At 37.3% G+C, this 15,350-nt stretch overlaps 1 protein-coding gene across 1 annotated transcript; it reads right to left on the bottom strand.

Moving 5' to 3' along the window:
- Positions 1-32: 32 nt before the first annotated feature.
- Positions 33-6,686, bottom strand: LOC139123989 (zinc finger protein 181-like). Its single transcript, XM_070690124.1, has 2 exons — positions 6,544-6,686; positions 33-2,197 (listed from the first exon to the last, which is right to left on the bottom strand). The coding sequence occupies exons 1-2, from the start codon at positions 6,610-6,612 to the stop codon at positions 293-295; spliced, it is 1,974 nt and encodes a 657-aa protein (XP_070546225.1). The 5' UTR covers positions 6,613-6,686; the 3' UTR covers positions 33-292.
- Between the last annotated feature and the right edge of the window lie 8,664 nt (positions 6,687-15,350).

Below are 15,350 nucleotides of genomic sequence, written 5' to 3'. Positions count from 1 at the left end.
CTTTCTTCTACAAAAAGACTAAAGATAATTTATAATCACACTTTTAATTAATCGAACTCATTTAATTATAAGATGATCGTACATGTAAAATGTTGAACCAAAAATGCTTTACAACACCAATGACATCACAGAAATCCATCAAATTTTACATACAGTTCAGTGGAATGTTCCATTCTCAATTATACCTACACAACTCACTATGATAGGTCTTTCGTCAGATGGGTTGACCTGATGTGAACTTTGACCTCTCACTTGCTCATAAAATTTTCACTACACTCCCAGACATGACCCTCTATCTGCTGTGTACTTTCATGTGTTTTGTCAAGTTACCTTTAAGTTTACAGGAATACCCACACAGCTGACACTGATGAGGTCTTTCATCAGAGTGGGCTGATATCATGTGCACTTTGACCTTTGACCTACTCATGAACTTTCTGGGGCAAAGTTCACACTGGTGTGATTGATATATGGTTTTGTTATGAATTTGTGAGTGCGCCCAAAGCTTTGAGCGGTGATTAAACTGTTTCCCGCAGACCTCACACTGTACAGGGCTTTCACTGTGTCTTTGTCTCAAGTGTCCGTTCAGTAGAATTTTAGTGTGAAAACCTTTACCGCACTTTTCACAGATGAAACGATTGATGTTGTCCTGATGATGTCGTGCTATGTGATGGTTCAACTCATGAAGAAAAGAAAACTCCTTCTTGCAATCTGTGCACTCATGTTTAGACTGAATGTGAAATCGTTGTATGTGGGTGCTCAGACTACCTGAACTGACCAAATGCTTACCACAGAATTTACAGTCAAATGCTTCACTGTCGCTATGTCGTTTCATGTGAATGTTAAGTTGATATTTATAATAAGTCTTATATTCACAGAAATCGCAGTGGAGTTCTCTACCATTATGTATCACTTTATGACTGCGCAATGACTTCGTTGATGAAAATGTGGCTCCACACTCGTTACAAGTGAAAGGGTTTCCGTTGACTTGATGCACTTTCACATGATTGTTAAAAGTTCCACGTTGCCAGTACTGTTTTTCACAAACATGGCACTCATATACAATTAATTCTGTCACATGATGATTAAGCAAATGTTCTTGCCACTCTCTGTGCGGAAACTTCTTTCCACAAAATCGACATTTCCTTTCAGAGCAATCTGCTCTCTGTTGATGAACTTCTAAATTGCTGGAACTCTTAAATGACAATCCACATCTTTCACATAAATATACAGCACTATCATTTGATTCTGTGAAGATCTTCTTTACCATTTCTCTGTGATGTTCAACATCCTTTTCGGAACTGATCTTCCGACGGATATAATGTCTTCTTCCAGAAACCACCCTAGTGCTTTTCTTCCTTTTTTCTTTGCTATCACCTTTTTTCTCTTTTCTAGTCTTCTTCGACTCTCTAGTTGTCAATTTTCTCTGCTTTCTCGTCATATCGCTCTTCTTTGGCATGTCTTGCTTATCAACATCACCCTCTTTTGTTTTTAAGTTTACTTCCTTTGTCTTTATGTCAACTTTTTCAGACACCTTTCCATCCCCATAGTCTAAGGGATTCCCACAGTTTAGGTCATCATCACTTTGGTTGCATGGTGATGCAGCAATATCACTGCTATGCCCACTTACAGTACTTATTGTTTCATCATTCACATCTGATATTGTTTCTGTGTCAGAATTCTCCCTATTTGCATCAGTTTCCATGGAAACACCAGTTGTCTTTTCCTCTTCATCCAAAGTTGCAACATCTGATTCAGAGACCAGCTTTTCTTTTGTATAATCATCGTTGACTCCTTTTCTATCATTTATCAAGTCACTGTTCATGTCATTGGTTGCCAAGTAACCATCCATTTCAACTCTCTCATTAACAGTTGTCATGGAGATTGTATCATACAAGCAATGGGATGTCTCTACCATCTCACATTTTACAGATTGGTTATTTTGAATATGGCTGTCTGTTTCTTGTTGTTTACTTCTGTACAATATTTGTTGACTACATCCATTGTCTTCTGCAATCCAAAAGTTTGGTTGTGTCTGAATAATTTTCCTCATTCTGAGAACATCGTATGGTTTTACTCTCAATCCAGAGGAACAGACATCTTTCAGGAAGACTTCACTTCCCATAAAACTGGAACAGATTCCATCTTCTGAGACAAGGATAAACACCTGACATCCAAGCTTTTCCATTAATTCTTCACCCTGGAAAGAGTAAGAACAACAAACTTTAATATGAATCTGTGTCTGATTGAAATAACAAATTTACGTGCTGACTTTTCACAGAGAACGACCCCTTCAGTTTGTAATAACATGCTTCCCAAAAGTATGGCATTTGTAGTACCTGCAGAATGTGACTTTTACGGTTATTTAATGGTTTCTTTGAAATTTATACTGAAATATCTAAACATACTTTTAATAGATATAATTAACCAAGTATCCAAGTATTTCATATTATTGCTTTCAGGCAGAACTTAAAATGTTATAAAAATTCTAAAGTCATGTGTGCAAATCAAACTGAATTATGGGTAATTCATTTTGCGAGTGTGCTATATTGTTTTCCCACTAAAATTCTAGAATAAAAGTTTCCCTAATTTTTATTTTTTCTGACTAAATTGACATTACCCATCAGTGAATATTGTTTTGGGAGAAAATTTTGGAAAAATATTTTTAAAATTGTTAGTATACTATTTGAGAAGAAAATTACCTGTGTTATATTTCATATAGTCAACAAAACTTGACATTTGCATTCAAAAGGTTTTAAAGAACTTATTCTGTGTGTACCAAAGAAACTGATGTGTTGTCTCTTTCCTGATCTGTTTATTGACATGGTAAGCTTTTAGTTCACATTTCAATCATGTGAGTAAACTTCATTCACGCTGAGCCAGGGTAACAGCATACAGGATTTTGTATTTAATGACTGTCAATTAAATGCATTGGATCAGTTACTTTAATAACAATTGATGTGCATATCATATGTTGCTATCATATGCTGTCTTAACCCTTTCACCACCGTGGTTTGTCCCAAATCCATTGTTTTTTATGGTAAAGTTGGACCTGTATATGGGGAACTGGGGGTGAAAGGGTTAATGCTGGGTTCGAAAGAAATCAGTTCAGGCATGTGTGTATACATCATTTGGAATTTACAACATACATGAGGGTCCAAATTTACAAAACAACTGATGATATCATACAACCAAAATGACTTTTATAGCTCTTCCCTGTACTATATTTGCATTATAGTACATTGAAAAATTGATAAAAACAACAGTTATAAATGTGGTACAACAGTAATGTCGATGTGGTCAACTGTTTCTTAATGACATTTTATGAGGAAAGAGTTTATCACATGCAATTATCAGCTGGGCTGTGATAGAGGAATCAACTCCCGTCTGCAAGAGTTGAAACATTGTCCACCAGGAGGTCAGACACCAGTCTGGGTGTGTGTGGATCATTGGGTGGTGTTGTTTTGACTTTGTCTGACTTTCTGCCAGACAATGTTCCAACTTTTGCAGAGTTGGTTCCTATATGCTTGACTTATATTACCACCTAGCTGATAATTGCACCTGACAATGTAATGGGAGACCATTTGATTTCTGGGGGGGGTATGGAGGAAGAGGGTATGGGAGCAAATTTTTTTTTCCTGTCAGAGTGACAGCAATTTTTTTTTTCTACTGTCAGACCTGCATCAATTTTTTTTTCCAAATAGAGTAGCAGTGCAAATTTTTTTTTATCGGTCATAAAGTTTGTAATGCGTTGTATATAAGGGAGCCGTCATTATTGACGGCCTGAAACTCCGAAATTTCGAGTGACCCTCCCCCCTTCACCAACCATGATGAATTTGAGTAACCTTCCTCTCTAACTCTGAAATTTTGACCGATCCCCCACTTAGAAAAGTTAAATACCAATACATGTAATTGTAAAATTTACAAAATACAGCAACAGTAAAGACTCTTCAAATCCTCATGTACCCTGCTAGACTATCATCAGCTATCTCATGATGGTTCAAAAAAGGTGAACATATCAAAATGAAATTCAAAGTCACAATAAAATAAAGATATAAAAGATCACGCAGTATCTAATCATATAGTATATTGTTTAATTTGGATGGATATTATGACAGGGTTTTCACTAGGATATCTGACCGGGCAGAATTTGAAAGTACAGGGGGAGAACATGAGAGAGGCTTAGGGGGAAAGTGTCACAGGGGCTTTCCCCTATCTTGCATGGAAATTTTTAAGATATTGATGTGTGCAATGGTGCAGTCTGGTGCAATCTGAGAGGTTTTTTAATTTGTTTACTAAGTGAAACTGTTAGAATACCCATAGGGGAGAGACACGAGAGGGGGTCCCCCCTCTCGTATTGGAAATTTTGAGAAATTGATGTGTTTAATGGTGCAATCTGAGAGGAGTTTCAGTTTATTTTGCATTCGGTAAAACTGTTTGAAAATGACATTGAACACTGATATTTTTTACATTTTTTGCATGATCAGTTTTTGAGTCACAATATTCAACAACCAAACAATGACAATACAATTTGTGAAAACAGTTCTGTTTGCCAGAGACTGAAGACAAATGAAATACAGGAACGGAAAATCTGTGACCTTCTTGTGTCATTTCTACAGCTGCCAGCTTCTAATGAAAAGCCTGAATATGGTATGTTTGCGATCCGGTGTTTGTGGTCAGAAAACAAGGCTCACACATTGTATTTCATTATATTTTGTTTTTCCTCAATTTTTCTTTGTCAAGGTACATCTTTCTAACAAATTTATATTGAGAAAATAATATATTGGCTTTAACACTAGTTGATTGACTCCTGTCTTGTGTTTTAAATTTTCACAATTTACAGAAGGCAAATAGTCCCCTTTAGATAGTGCCTATGCCATTGAGATATTGCAACAGAAATCGTGAAAATGATTTCTTGGGTCAGAAAATGGAAGGAAAACATTGAGTGTACTGAGGTGTAAAGTAGACCTATGTAGTGCATGCTTATATAATAAGGGCTGGGAAATAAACATAAGAATTGCTTGTGGTAAAACATTTGCGCCGCCTATGGCGGCGCGCCGGCAAAGAATACATGAGAATAAGGTTTCAAATTTTGCTTATTTCTGGTGCATTGTGACAATTTTTTTTTCTCTTCTGTCTGTTATGACAATTTTGTTTTTCTCAGGCCATGACAGGATCAATTTTTTTTTTCTTCTCTCTCACCTGGTGACAAATTTTTTTTTCTCAAAATCCTCCATACCTCCCCCCCCCAGAAATCAAATGGTTCTCCCCTAATGTGATGGAGTCTTTCCTCATAAGATATAATTCAAAAAATTGTTGACTACATCGATTTTAACCCTTGACCACATCGATTTTACTCTTGCTCTTATCATTTTTTTGATACACCAAAATGCAAACGGTTATAATTTTGAATGAAATTGGTTAAAACATAACAGAGCACTGTTGTACTGGAGCACAGTTTGTCTAGATCAGATTCAGTCTGGGTTCCCTCTACCAACTGAAAGTTGATATGTCAACACTAATTCCTCTCACAAACAAAAGATGTTCCCATTTAAGTGAAAGCATAATACAATTTCATGGTCTCATGGTCAATTTTGAAGACAGCTGTAAAGCATTTCAACACAGGATGTGGTTTTTGGTTCCTGACCTGTTACTTCAAAACCTATGCCACTATTTCTCCAGCTACTGGCGATATTGTGATAATAATCATATGACACCCCCCCCCCCCCGGTATGACCCACAGTAAAGTTCCATCTACCAGTTGGAGATGCAAGGCTGGACAAAAGCTGGTTGGTTATTTTGGAGTCATCTGTCGTATGGCTCATCTAATATGCATCGATGAAGAAAGAGTTTGGTCCTTTCACTGTGCAAACAGTTGAAATATTTATTTTGGAAATTATACTATAAGTCCATGGTCTGTTATAAATTCAAGTTCGAGGAAGAGAAAGGCCTGTCAGTTACAATATCTACTGACTTTCATGATTCGTAAAACCCTTTTCGAGCCCCAAAAGTGAACCTTTAATACAATGTAAACAACTTTTCTAAAAATCCATGGTCTTGTGGGTATCAATTACCATTCATGTCGTCCTGCTCCAGCCGAATGTCGGCCGAAGTCCCTCGGACTGGAGGCCATGGAGCCATGGGCTACCAAAAGAGCAGAGCTGCGACGGTGTTGGGCGCCTGGGTGGGTTGGTTTAGTGGTGTCACTCAGGCGACAACCATGCAACAACTAACCGCTCGACAGCTAGCTAGAAGTATTATAATAAGCACTGTAAACGAGTCACCCCTGCCCCCAGTTGCAGTACAGTAGCTCGAGGTTTACCCCGGCCCCAAGCTGCAGTACAGTAGCTCGAGGTTTTGCCTGGGTATTTGGGTCGAACGGTAAAACCAGATCTGGTTTTGCCGTCCTTGGGAAAACCTCGAGCTTCTGTACTGCAGCTGCCCGGCCCACACTTTATATCCATGTGAATCCCGCCCACCTGCTACAGCTCACTCCGGCGAGAAATTGTAAATCCCTTACTGCTTTGGACGTCTACATGTACCTACCTGATAAAAAAGTGAGTCTACCATAATCTTCCTTTGCAAATTTGAATTCGCAAGGATTTTACTTGCCATGGTGGTCTTCGTAATGTTGACTGCAAGACTTCGAGCGACTGGTAAACCGTCAAGGTGACAGACCCAACAGCGTGAACTTTAACCCTCAGGATCACTTCTCTTTCGGCAGTCGTTGGGGGCGTGTTACAACCGATAACGCTGTGCTGTAACTAAGGGATGGACCATTAGATCTTGGGAGGGGGGTCACAATGAAATTGTGAAAATTTTTTTACTATTGTAAAGTTCTAAAAAATTTTTTTTTCCAATTGAGATAAGCTGTGCAATTTTTTTCAGAGTAAATTCTCAGATTTATAATTTTTTTTAGTTCGTTGCTGTCTGAGGATAAAGAGGGCAAAGATGTGTGAAGCACCACAAGCGACCGCGCAAGCGGTCGGGGGGGGGGGGGGGTCAGGAGGGGGATATCCTCCTCCTGCCGTTGGAGCTTTTGAAATATAGAGATTAAAATAGTGTTATTTGGTTGCACTTGGGGAGTATTTTTGCGGGGGGAGGTCAGGAAGGGGGTGTCCCTAATCCTGCTGTACGAGCTTTTGAAAAATAGAGATGGTGTTATTTGGTGGTACTTGGGGAGCATTTTTTTCAGCTTACACATCTTCCTCTGAAACATGGTCTTCTTGCTCCTCAGTAGCTTCCTATAGTTTTGAAAATTGACTATTTTAGTTTCCTGGCTTCCCTTTCTTCTGTGTGGTGAAATGCCTACATTCACACCACCAAACATCATGCATATCTCATGATTTACAATTGATTTTGACAAGCTGAGAAGCTAAAATAAGCTAAATAATATAGTGAAATTTGCATATTTGTGTTTTTAGAGCAATTGTTGCCCTTTTTTGATCAAAACATCTATTTCTCTGTAGCAGCATGTCCAAATTGATTGGATATGTATAGATGTGGTGAAATTTCAATATTTGTCTTTTTAGGGCAATTTATGCCATTCATGGTCAAAAAGCTGTATTCTCTGAAAGGGCTTGTCCATTTCTTTGAAATTTGCTACATAAGTCCTTAAGATTTGTTAAAATCATGCTCTTTTTTGTGGTGGAAAAATTCTTCAGATAATTGTCATTCAGCATTTGCTACACACAAACGATTATTCATGCAGATTTATTCAGTATTTGCTATCGAGAAACTTTCAAAGTTCAACCCTTTTATGTGTTTTTGTGTTGGGATTTGTTGGATAGATGGCATTCTACGTAGTGTATTGTTGAATGTTAAGAAATGTGTTGCTCTTGTTTTTTGAGGCTGTTTTTTGAGAAAAAGAATTGAAAATGCCTTTTTAAAAGCAAAATAATACAAAATGACTTGATATGTTGTTTTATCATTATTGATGTGTTTCTTCTTGTTCACCCATTCTTGCATTCATCATTGCAATAAAATGCTGAGAAAAAAATGAATCTGATGTGGCCTGCATCTGTTTACCTTGATCTTAAAAGGCAAATATAACTTTCTGTCTTGACAACCATACCATAGTTTCAATGTTTTGCCTAGTGTACCTGCTTGGTTTGTACGCAGGAAACAGGTAGAAAACAGGCTCTATAATTTTATAATTTTCAAGTGATCAGAATACAAAAGTCCTGAAAAGATAAGATAATCACATCTTCCAGTATAAGGGATACAGCCACTCTAAATGTATAAATTAAAATTAAAAATGTGCCTGGAGGATGTACTAAAAATACAGAAAGTTGCTTCCTGTCGGTAAAATCGAAAAAATTCAAGATTTTAAAGACTTTTGCAGATTTTTTTTTACGCATTTGTCTTCTTATTTATTTTTTTTTTATTTTGCAAACTAGTTTGAAGATTTTTTTTTCCCTAACTTTCTGCTCTGAATTTTTTTTTCTGTTTTTGACTACCCCCTCCCAAGATCTAATGGTCCGTCCCTAACCGATTAACGTATCAAACCTAGCCTAGATTCTATTCGTCCGCTTGCCTCCGTACCTCCGACCCACGTACGGAGGTAAGCGGACGAATAGAATCTAGGCTTTATCAAACCCTATAACGTAGTAAAAATTTACCGATAACGAAGTAAATCAACCGATAACGTAGTAACGAACCAATAATGTAGCAAATTTTTCTAACTGATAACGTAGTAATTTTTCCTGGCCGATAACATATCAACAAATTTACCGATAACGAATCAATGCACCAATAACGGATTAAATCAACTAATAACATAGAAAAGTCAACCAATACCGCATCAAAACAAACAATAACGTATCAATTAACTGATAATATCCGATTAAGCGATTCATGGGGAGAGAAATATCGATTATATTATAGATCGATAAATATTAGATAGATAGATAGATAGATAGATAGATAAATACGTCGATCAATGTATCGAGAGATAAATCGATCACTCAATCGATTGGTCGATCGATCTATCTGTCGATGTTTGATAGATGGTCGGTCGATCGATCGACTGATCGATCGATAGATAAATTGATGGGCAGATCGATTGATAGAACGAAAGATCTATCAATTCGATAAAAAGATAGATCATTAGTCGATAGATCGATCGATCGATTCTATAAATTGGTCGATCGATAAATTGATAAATAGATCTAAAGATCGATTTGTTATCACATTGTCTCGTGCTCAATTTTCTTTTATTCTATTTATTTTTCCGTTTAGCATAAATTGTCACAAATATAAGATTGTTTCTCATCCTAGACATATTGCAAAAATGATGTGGTGATGCGGGGCTTTTTGCTCCTCATTTTTTTTCTCTGTCAACTAACAAGAATGCGCAAAGAACATGAAAACGACATAGGAATGCATGCAGAGATAAATGCACAGCAGTGTTGCTTTAGTATTTTTGTACAGCAACAGTTGTGCGGTTTGACTTTTAATGCAGCAATGCACAGTTTTGTCAGCTTTATATATAGAACAGTGACATATGTGTACAGTTCTGAATAAAATAATAGTGTCAGTTAGGGCGCTCTGTTCTGCAATCTACGGAAGCAGGTTTTCGGAACGCTCTAAAAATCGTATATTTCTAGCGAAATCAGTGGTGTTTTGCATCTAAGTCTCAGTCATCTGTTACTTAAACTGTTTGTGAGCAGTGTTAAGGTAACAAAGTGAACATTTTGTTCGTGTAAGAAGGATTTTTGTTAGTTTTGGTACCGAACAAGCCAATATGGCCACGGCGAGTCAAGACAAAGCACTGTACGCACAGGTGGTTGCCGACAACCGGAATGCTACAGCCAGCCAAGACAGCGCTCAAGTTCTACCGCTCTTTCTCAAACAGTCAGACGTGGAACCAAGAGATAGCAGCCACTGGCTAAGAGGTGAGGAGGTTTTAGCAGCAATAGCAGAAGTCGTTACAATCGATAGTCTTGAAGGATTACAACGAGTAAGGGGATTGTGGCGAATTTATCTAAGTGATGAAGCTGACAGAACAATTTTACTTCAGCACGGGCTAGCATTACGGGTAAGTCTGTTCCACTATGGGGACGAAACCCCTTTAGAAGAGAACTGCATGAGAACTGGCTCAGAGTAACCATAAAAGACTTGCCTCTATCGCTTGATGATAGTGCGATTATGACCACCCTTAACAACATGGGCTGCAGCTAAAAACAGACATAACTCGTCTAAAGTGGAGGTTCGGAGGCAAGCTGACCAACATCTTCAATGGAGATCGGTCTGTGTATGTTGAACAGCCGAAAGCACCGTTACCAGACTTCATTAAAATCGGAACATTTTCGGCTAAGATCATTTGCAAACAACCCATGGCAAATTTCCAACAACGCTGTGGTAAATGTCTTGAGGAAGGACATTCAAGTTCCGTTTGCGCAAAGCCGGTAAAGTGCAGGAAATGTTCAGGAGATGGACACATGGCAAGAGACTGTAAAACAACCAGAAAAGACACGGTCAACGATCCTCCATCAAAACAACGTGAAGTACCGATACAAAGAGAAAGTACTCCAAAGACTGCAACTGTCATTCAGAAGGGTAAAGCGACTACCACATCCGACGGAAAAGAGCAAAGTTCTATCATTGCTTTTTTACGGGAAAGTAAAGGAAACAAGTCGAAAATAGCTGTAACGTCAGAGAGTCTACAAGATGATAAAAACGTGACAGATGTGGACGATGAAAATGTAACTGACGTTAGCGGTGACGATGAGAGATATAATACGTCTCGAGAGGACGTCTCGGAGTTATCTGCAGAATCACCGCCATTATTAACGTCAACAACTGTGAAGAAAACAGACACCAAGAAGAATCGTAAAAGAAGACGGAAGTTGCGATCCTAATGATGAACAATATCAGATTTATTACCCTGAACGTCAGGGGTTTCAACGAGAAACCAAGCGACAACATATCTTTCGATGGCTTAAATTTCAAAAGACAGATGTGGCAATTTTACAAGAACTTCACGGAGACGGAAGAGACACTGATCTGTGGGAAAAAGAATGGTGTGGCAGAATTTTCTATTCGAAAGGTGACAATTATAGCAGAGGTACAGCTATATTGGTCCGTCAAAATTTTCACTTTGACGTTGACACTGTGTGGAAAGACAATGATGGCCGAATTATCATAATAAATGGGAGTCACAATGGTTTGAAAATGTCAGTCTGTGGTATTTACGCCCAAATGGTATGAAACAAAGAAAAGAGTTCTTCGAAAAATGCAACGATTACGTCAACGAAAATTGTTTGTACGAGAACACAATAGTGGTAGGTGATTTCAACTGCGCACTGGACAAAAATATGGACAGAGTATCCAATGCAAATTCACGCCGTACAAATGACAGCTCTACAGCCGTTTTACGGAATTTCATTCAGCGTTTCAGTCTATGTGACGTTTGGCGAAAATTGCACCCAGGAAAACGTCATTTCACATGGCGCAGACTCACACCATCGCCAGTTCACAGCCGCCTGGACTACATTTTCTTGCTAAGCATCTTCTTCGTCAAGTCAAGAAGACAGACATCAGACCTGCCATACTGTCAGACCATAGGCTGTATCCCTGGAGATTCAGTTAAGCGTCGACAAGAGGGGACCAGGAACGTGGAAATTCAACAATAAACTTTTGGATAAGGAAGAATTCGTTACAAATGTAAAAGAACTTATACAGAACTGTCAACGTAAAAGCTTTGATACAACCAAGTGAAGTGGGATCTTTTAAAAGGAGAAGTTAGAGAATATGCTATAGAATTTACGCGGAACGCGACAAAGAACTACAACAAAAAAATACCGAACCTTGAAAAGAAGCTACAAGAATATGAAAGATTAATGATCACAAATCCATCGGATGAGAATATACAAAGATACGGTGAAACTAAGAAGCGGCTTGAAGAGCTATACACGTTATTATCAGAAGGGCACAAATACGATCTCGCGCCACATGGATTGAAAAGGGGGAAAGAAGCACCAAGTACTTTTTAAACATGGAAAACATAACGCTGCAAAAAAAGAAATGAAAGAGCTTGTGACAAGTGATGGAAAACAGGTGACAGACACAGATGGAATTCTCCGAGAACAGCGTAACTTCTACAGCGAGCTGTATAAGCACAGAGAAAGTGGAATGACGTTGGACAGTTTTCTATCGGACACGGTTTTACCACAGCTATCTGATTCACAGCAGGAGCTATGCGAAGGTCTTCTCACAGAAGAGGAATGCCTCCACGCGCTAAAGACCATGCAAGGAAACAAGTTCTCCGGGTTGCGACGGATTGTCAGTAGAATTTTATCGTTTCTTCTGGCAAGATATAAATATTTAGTTATTTCTTCTTTGAATGACGCTTTGATTTTTGGCGAACTTTCAACGTTACAAAAGCGAGGTATGATATCTCTATTATTCAAAAAGGGCATGGAAAGTGATTTAAATAATTGGAGGCCTGTGTCATTGTTGAATATTGATTACAAGATTGCTACCAATGTATTATCAAACAGGCTGAAATGTGTTTTACCTTTTGTCATTGATCGTGATCAAACTGGTTACATGAAAGGACGTTATATTGGCGAAAATATACGTCTCATCACTGATAACCTGCACTATACAAAAAGAACAACTTAGAGGGTGCAATTTTGTTTATTGATTATGTAAAAAGCTTTTGACAGTGTGAACTGGAACTTCATGTTAACGTATTGAAACGGTTTAATTTTGGTCACAATTTTATTCAATGGGTGAAAGTATTATACACCAACATTTCTAGCAGCATTTCGTATAAAGGTTGGAATTCCGATTTCTTTTCGCTTCAGAGAGGAGTACGTCAGGGTTGTCCTCTCTCTGCATTACTGTTTTTTACTTGTCATAGAAGTCCTTGCATGTAAAGTTAGACAACACAAGCAAATTTCTGGTATTTCTATTCCAAATAACAACTCTGCGAAAACCTCTTTACTAGCTGATGATACGACAATTTTGTGAAAGATAAGGGTTCTATTAAGATTGTTTAAATGTTATGGGGGACTTTCATAAGTGCTGTGGATTAAAAATGAGTAGTCGAAAGTCGAAAGCAATGTGGGTGGGTAAAAATAGAAACTGTACTGATAAGGTGGATGGGATTGAATGGACAAATGAGCCTGTGAAAACCTTGGAGCTTATTTTGGGTATGATGATGAAAAATGCAAAGATTTAAATTGGTCAAATAAAATAAAAAAGCTGGAAATATTTTAAATACTTGGGGCAGAAGAAATTTAACACTTTATGGGAGAGTTGTTATTGTGAAAGTATTAGGTATTTCGCAAATTCTGTTTTTAGCTTCAGTAATCGGTATACCCGATGAAGTGAAAGCTAAAGTGCAAAAACTTGTTGATGTTTTTATCAAAAGAAAACGTCCAATTAAACAAACGACACTGGAAAAAGACTACCACAAGGGTGGTGTCAAGAGTATCAATGTTGATAAACAGCTTCGTGCCGTCAATGCCATTTGGGTAAAAAGATTGGTTTCTGGTAAAGGCAGCATTTGGGCTGCAATACCATGGCATTACTTTACTATCGATGAGTCATGTGATTTATTACAACAAAACCGATGTTGGAATTCCTTACCAAGAAATGTATCGTCATTAATACCTCATTTTTATGTCAGAGTTTTAAATGACTGGTACATAGCATGTGATAATGTCATTGCAAAACGAAATGTAACGCAAAGGTGGAGTAAGAAATATCATATTTTTTACAAGTCACTTACAGGAGAGAGTTTGCAGTCAATTTATTCCAATAGACAAAATCACTTGTAAATCCATCTATTGTATTCTCCTAAAGCAACAATGTTCTAGCACTGACAAACTTGCAATCGATAAATGGTATTCGTCACTAGGAGTAAATAACTTAAAAACACTTGTTCACAGTCAGATGATTTGGAAGAATATTTATTTATGTACAAGAGAAATTAAATTAAGAGAATTTCAATGGAAATTGCTACATAGGTTATTACCATGTAATAAGTATTTGTATTATTGGAAAAAAATCGATTCTGTGAATTGTAATGTATGTCAGGTTCCCGATTCTTTGAACATAAATTTTTGGAATGCCGAGTGGCAAAACGTCTTTGGGTAAAAATTTCAATTATCATTTGTAATTTTTTGAGTAGAAATGTAGTTTTGACGAATGTTGACATTATTTTCAATTGTAATGCAGAAAAATGGCTTTGCACCAAATTCAATGGAGAAGTGATCAAACTGTTTATTTTGCTAGGAAAATGGTCTATTCATAAATATTGGCTCGGGGATGGGAAAGTACCCATAGATGTACTTTTCAGACAGGAGTGTGTTTTAAGATATAAGACTGAGAAAGAATTACGACATGATAGCAAATTTGTAGAAGCTTTTGAAAAAATAATGAAATCTTGCTAATTATTGTAGTTTGCTTTGTACTTTTCAAGTATATTACATTTGCCGTAAGGCATGTTCGATGTGAAACTCCTGGCGAATTTTAAATAAAAGATAAAAAAAAAAATAATAGTGTCAGTTATTTTGTTTACAGTTCTGTTTTACACAGCACTGTGTTATGCACTATCGTCGTATTATATTTTGGTTTTCTTTCATTTCCTCATGAGCAGAAAAAAGGTTGACGCGGCGGGTCTCAATTGAATCGCGGCGCGAGGACAAACAAACTTTTATTTTCTTGGCATAAGCGGTATTTTCTATATATCAGTACTATACTACGTACGACTACTCCGAATAATTTTGCGATGTCTTAGTAATCCTACTTGAAATAAGATGTGACTTGACGTGAATCACGACAGAAATGATAAAAAGGAAAGAAAAAGCAACTCCTTTGACTTGGCTTGTTTACATGAGTAACTTGCAAAATTGATGAAATTTGAATGTAAGGAATTCAATTGAACTGTGAGTCCAGATTTACGTATACCTGTAATTCAGTCCCATAATGAGAGTTACATGAGTGTGTACCGGTGCTTTACTGTCTGTTCTGTGCTGTTTTGTGTCTTTGTTTAGAACTAGTGTATTACGAATTTTGACCTGGTGTTATCGGATTACAGATGGGTATGATTGCGATTATTTTGTAAAGGCTTATCGTCATTTTGATATACTGACGTTGTAAGTAACGAAATTTTATAATCGGTAATGTAGAAAACTTTTTTCCAAGTCCCAACTTAGAAAGTATGTCGATAAAGACACAGTGTCAAACAGTATAGTCTAAATATATGTAACTTTGAAGGTGTAACTGATTGATTTTGAAAAAAAACGAAAGATACAACACTGATTTATATTTAGTTAGTTTCCATTTATCTTTAGTTTCCATTTTGTTTTTATCGATCGATTGATAATTTATTTGTTGAC

This window comes from Ptychodera flava (genome assembly GCF_041260155.1).
Source record: "Ptychodera flava strain L36383 chromosome 23 unlocalized genomic scaffold, AS_Pfla_20210202 Scaffold_23__1_contigs__length_28996876_pilon, whole genome shotgun sequence".
Lineage (NCBI taxonomy): Eukaryota > Metazoa > Hemichordata > Enteropneusta > Ptychoderidae > Ptychodera > Ptychodera flava.
Note: the sequence above shows the minus strand (reverse complement) of the source record. Positions and strands in the feature narration are given on the sequence as shown.

Excerpts from the sequence above, each read along its gene's own strand:
- LOC139123989 (XM_070690124.1), bottom strand. The coding sequence starts at position 6,612 with ATGGCAAGTAAAATCCTTGCGAATTCAAATTTGCAAAGGAAGATTATG. Across the intron at positions 2,198-6,543 it reads TAGACTCACTTTTTTATCAG|GGTGAAGAATTAATGGAAAA; the intron begins GTAGGTACATGT and ends TACTCTTTCCAG.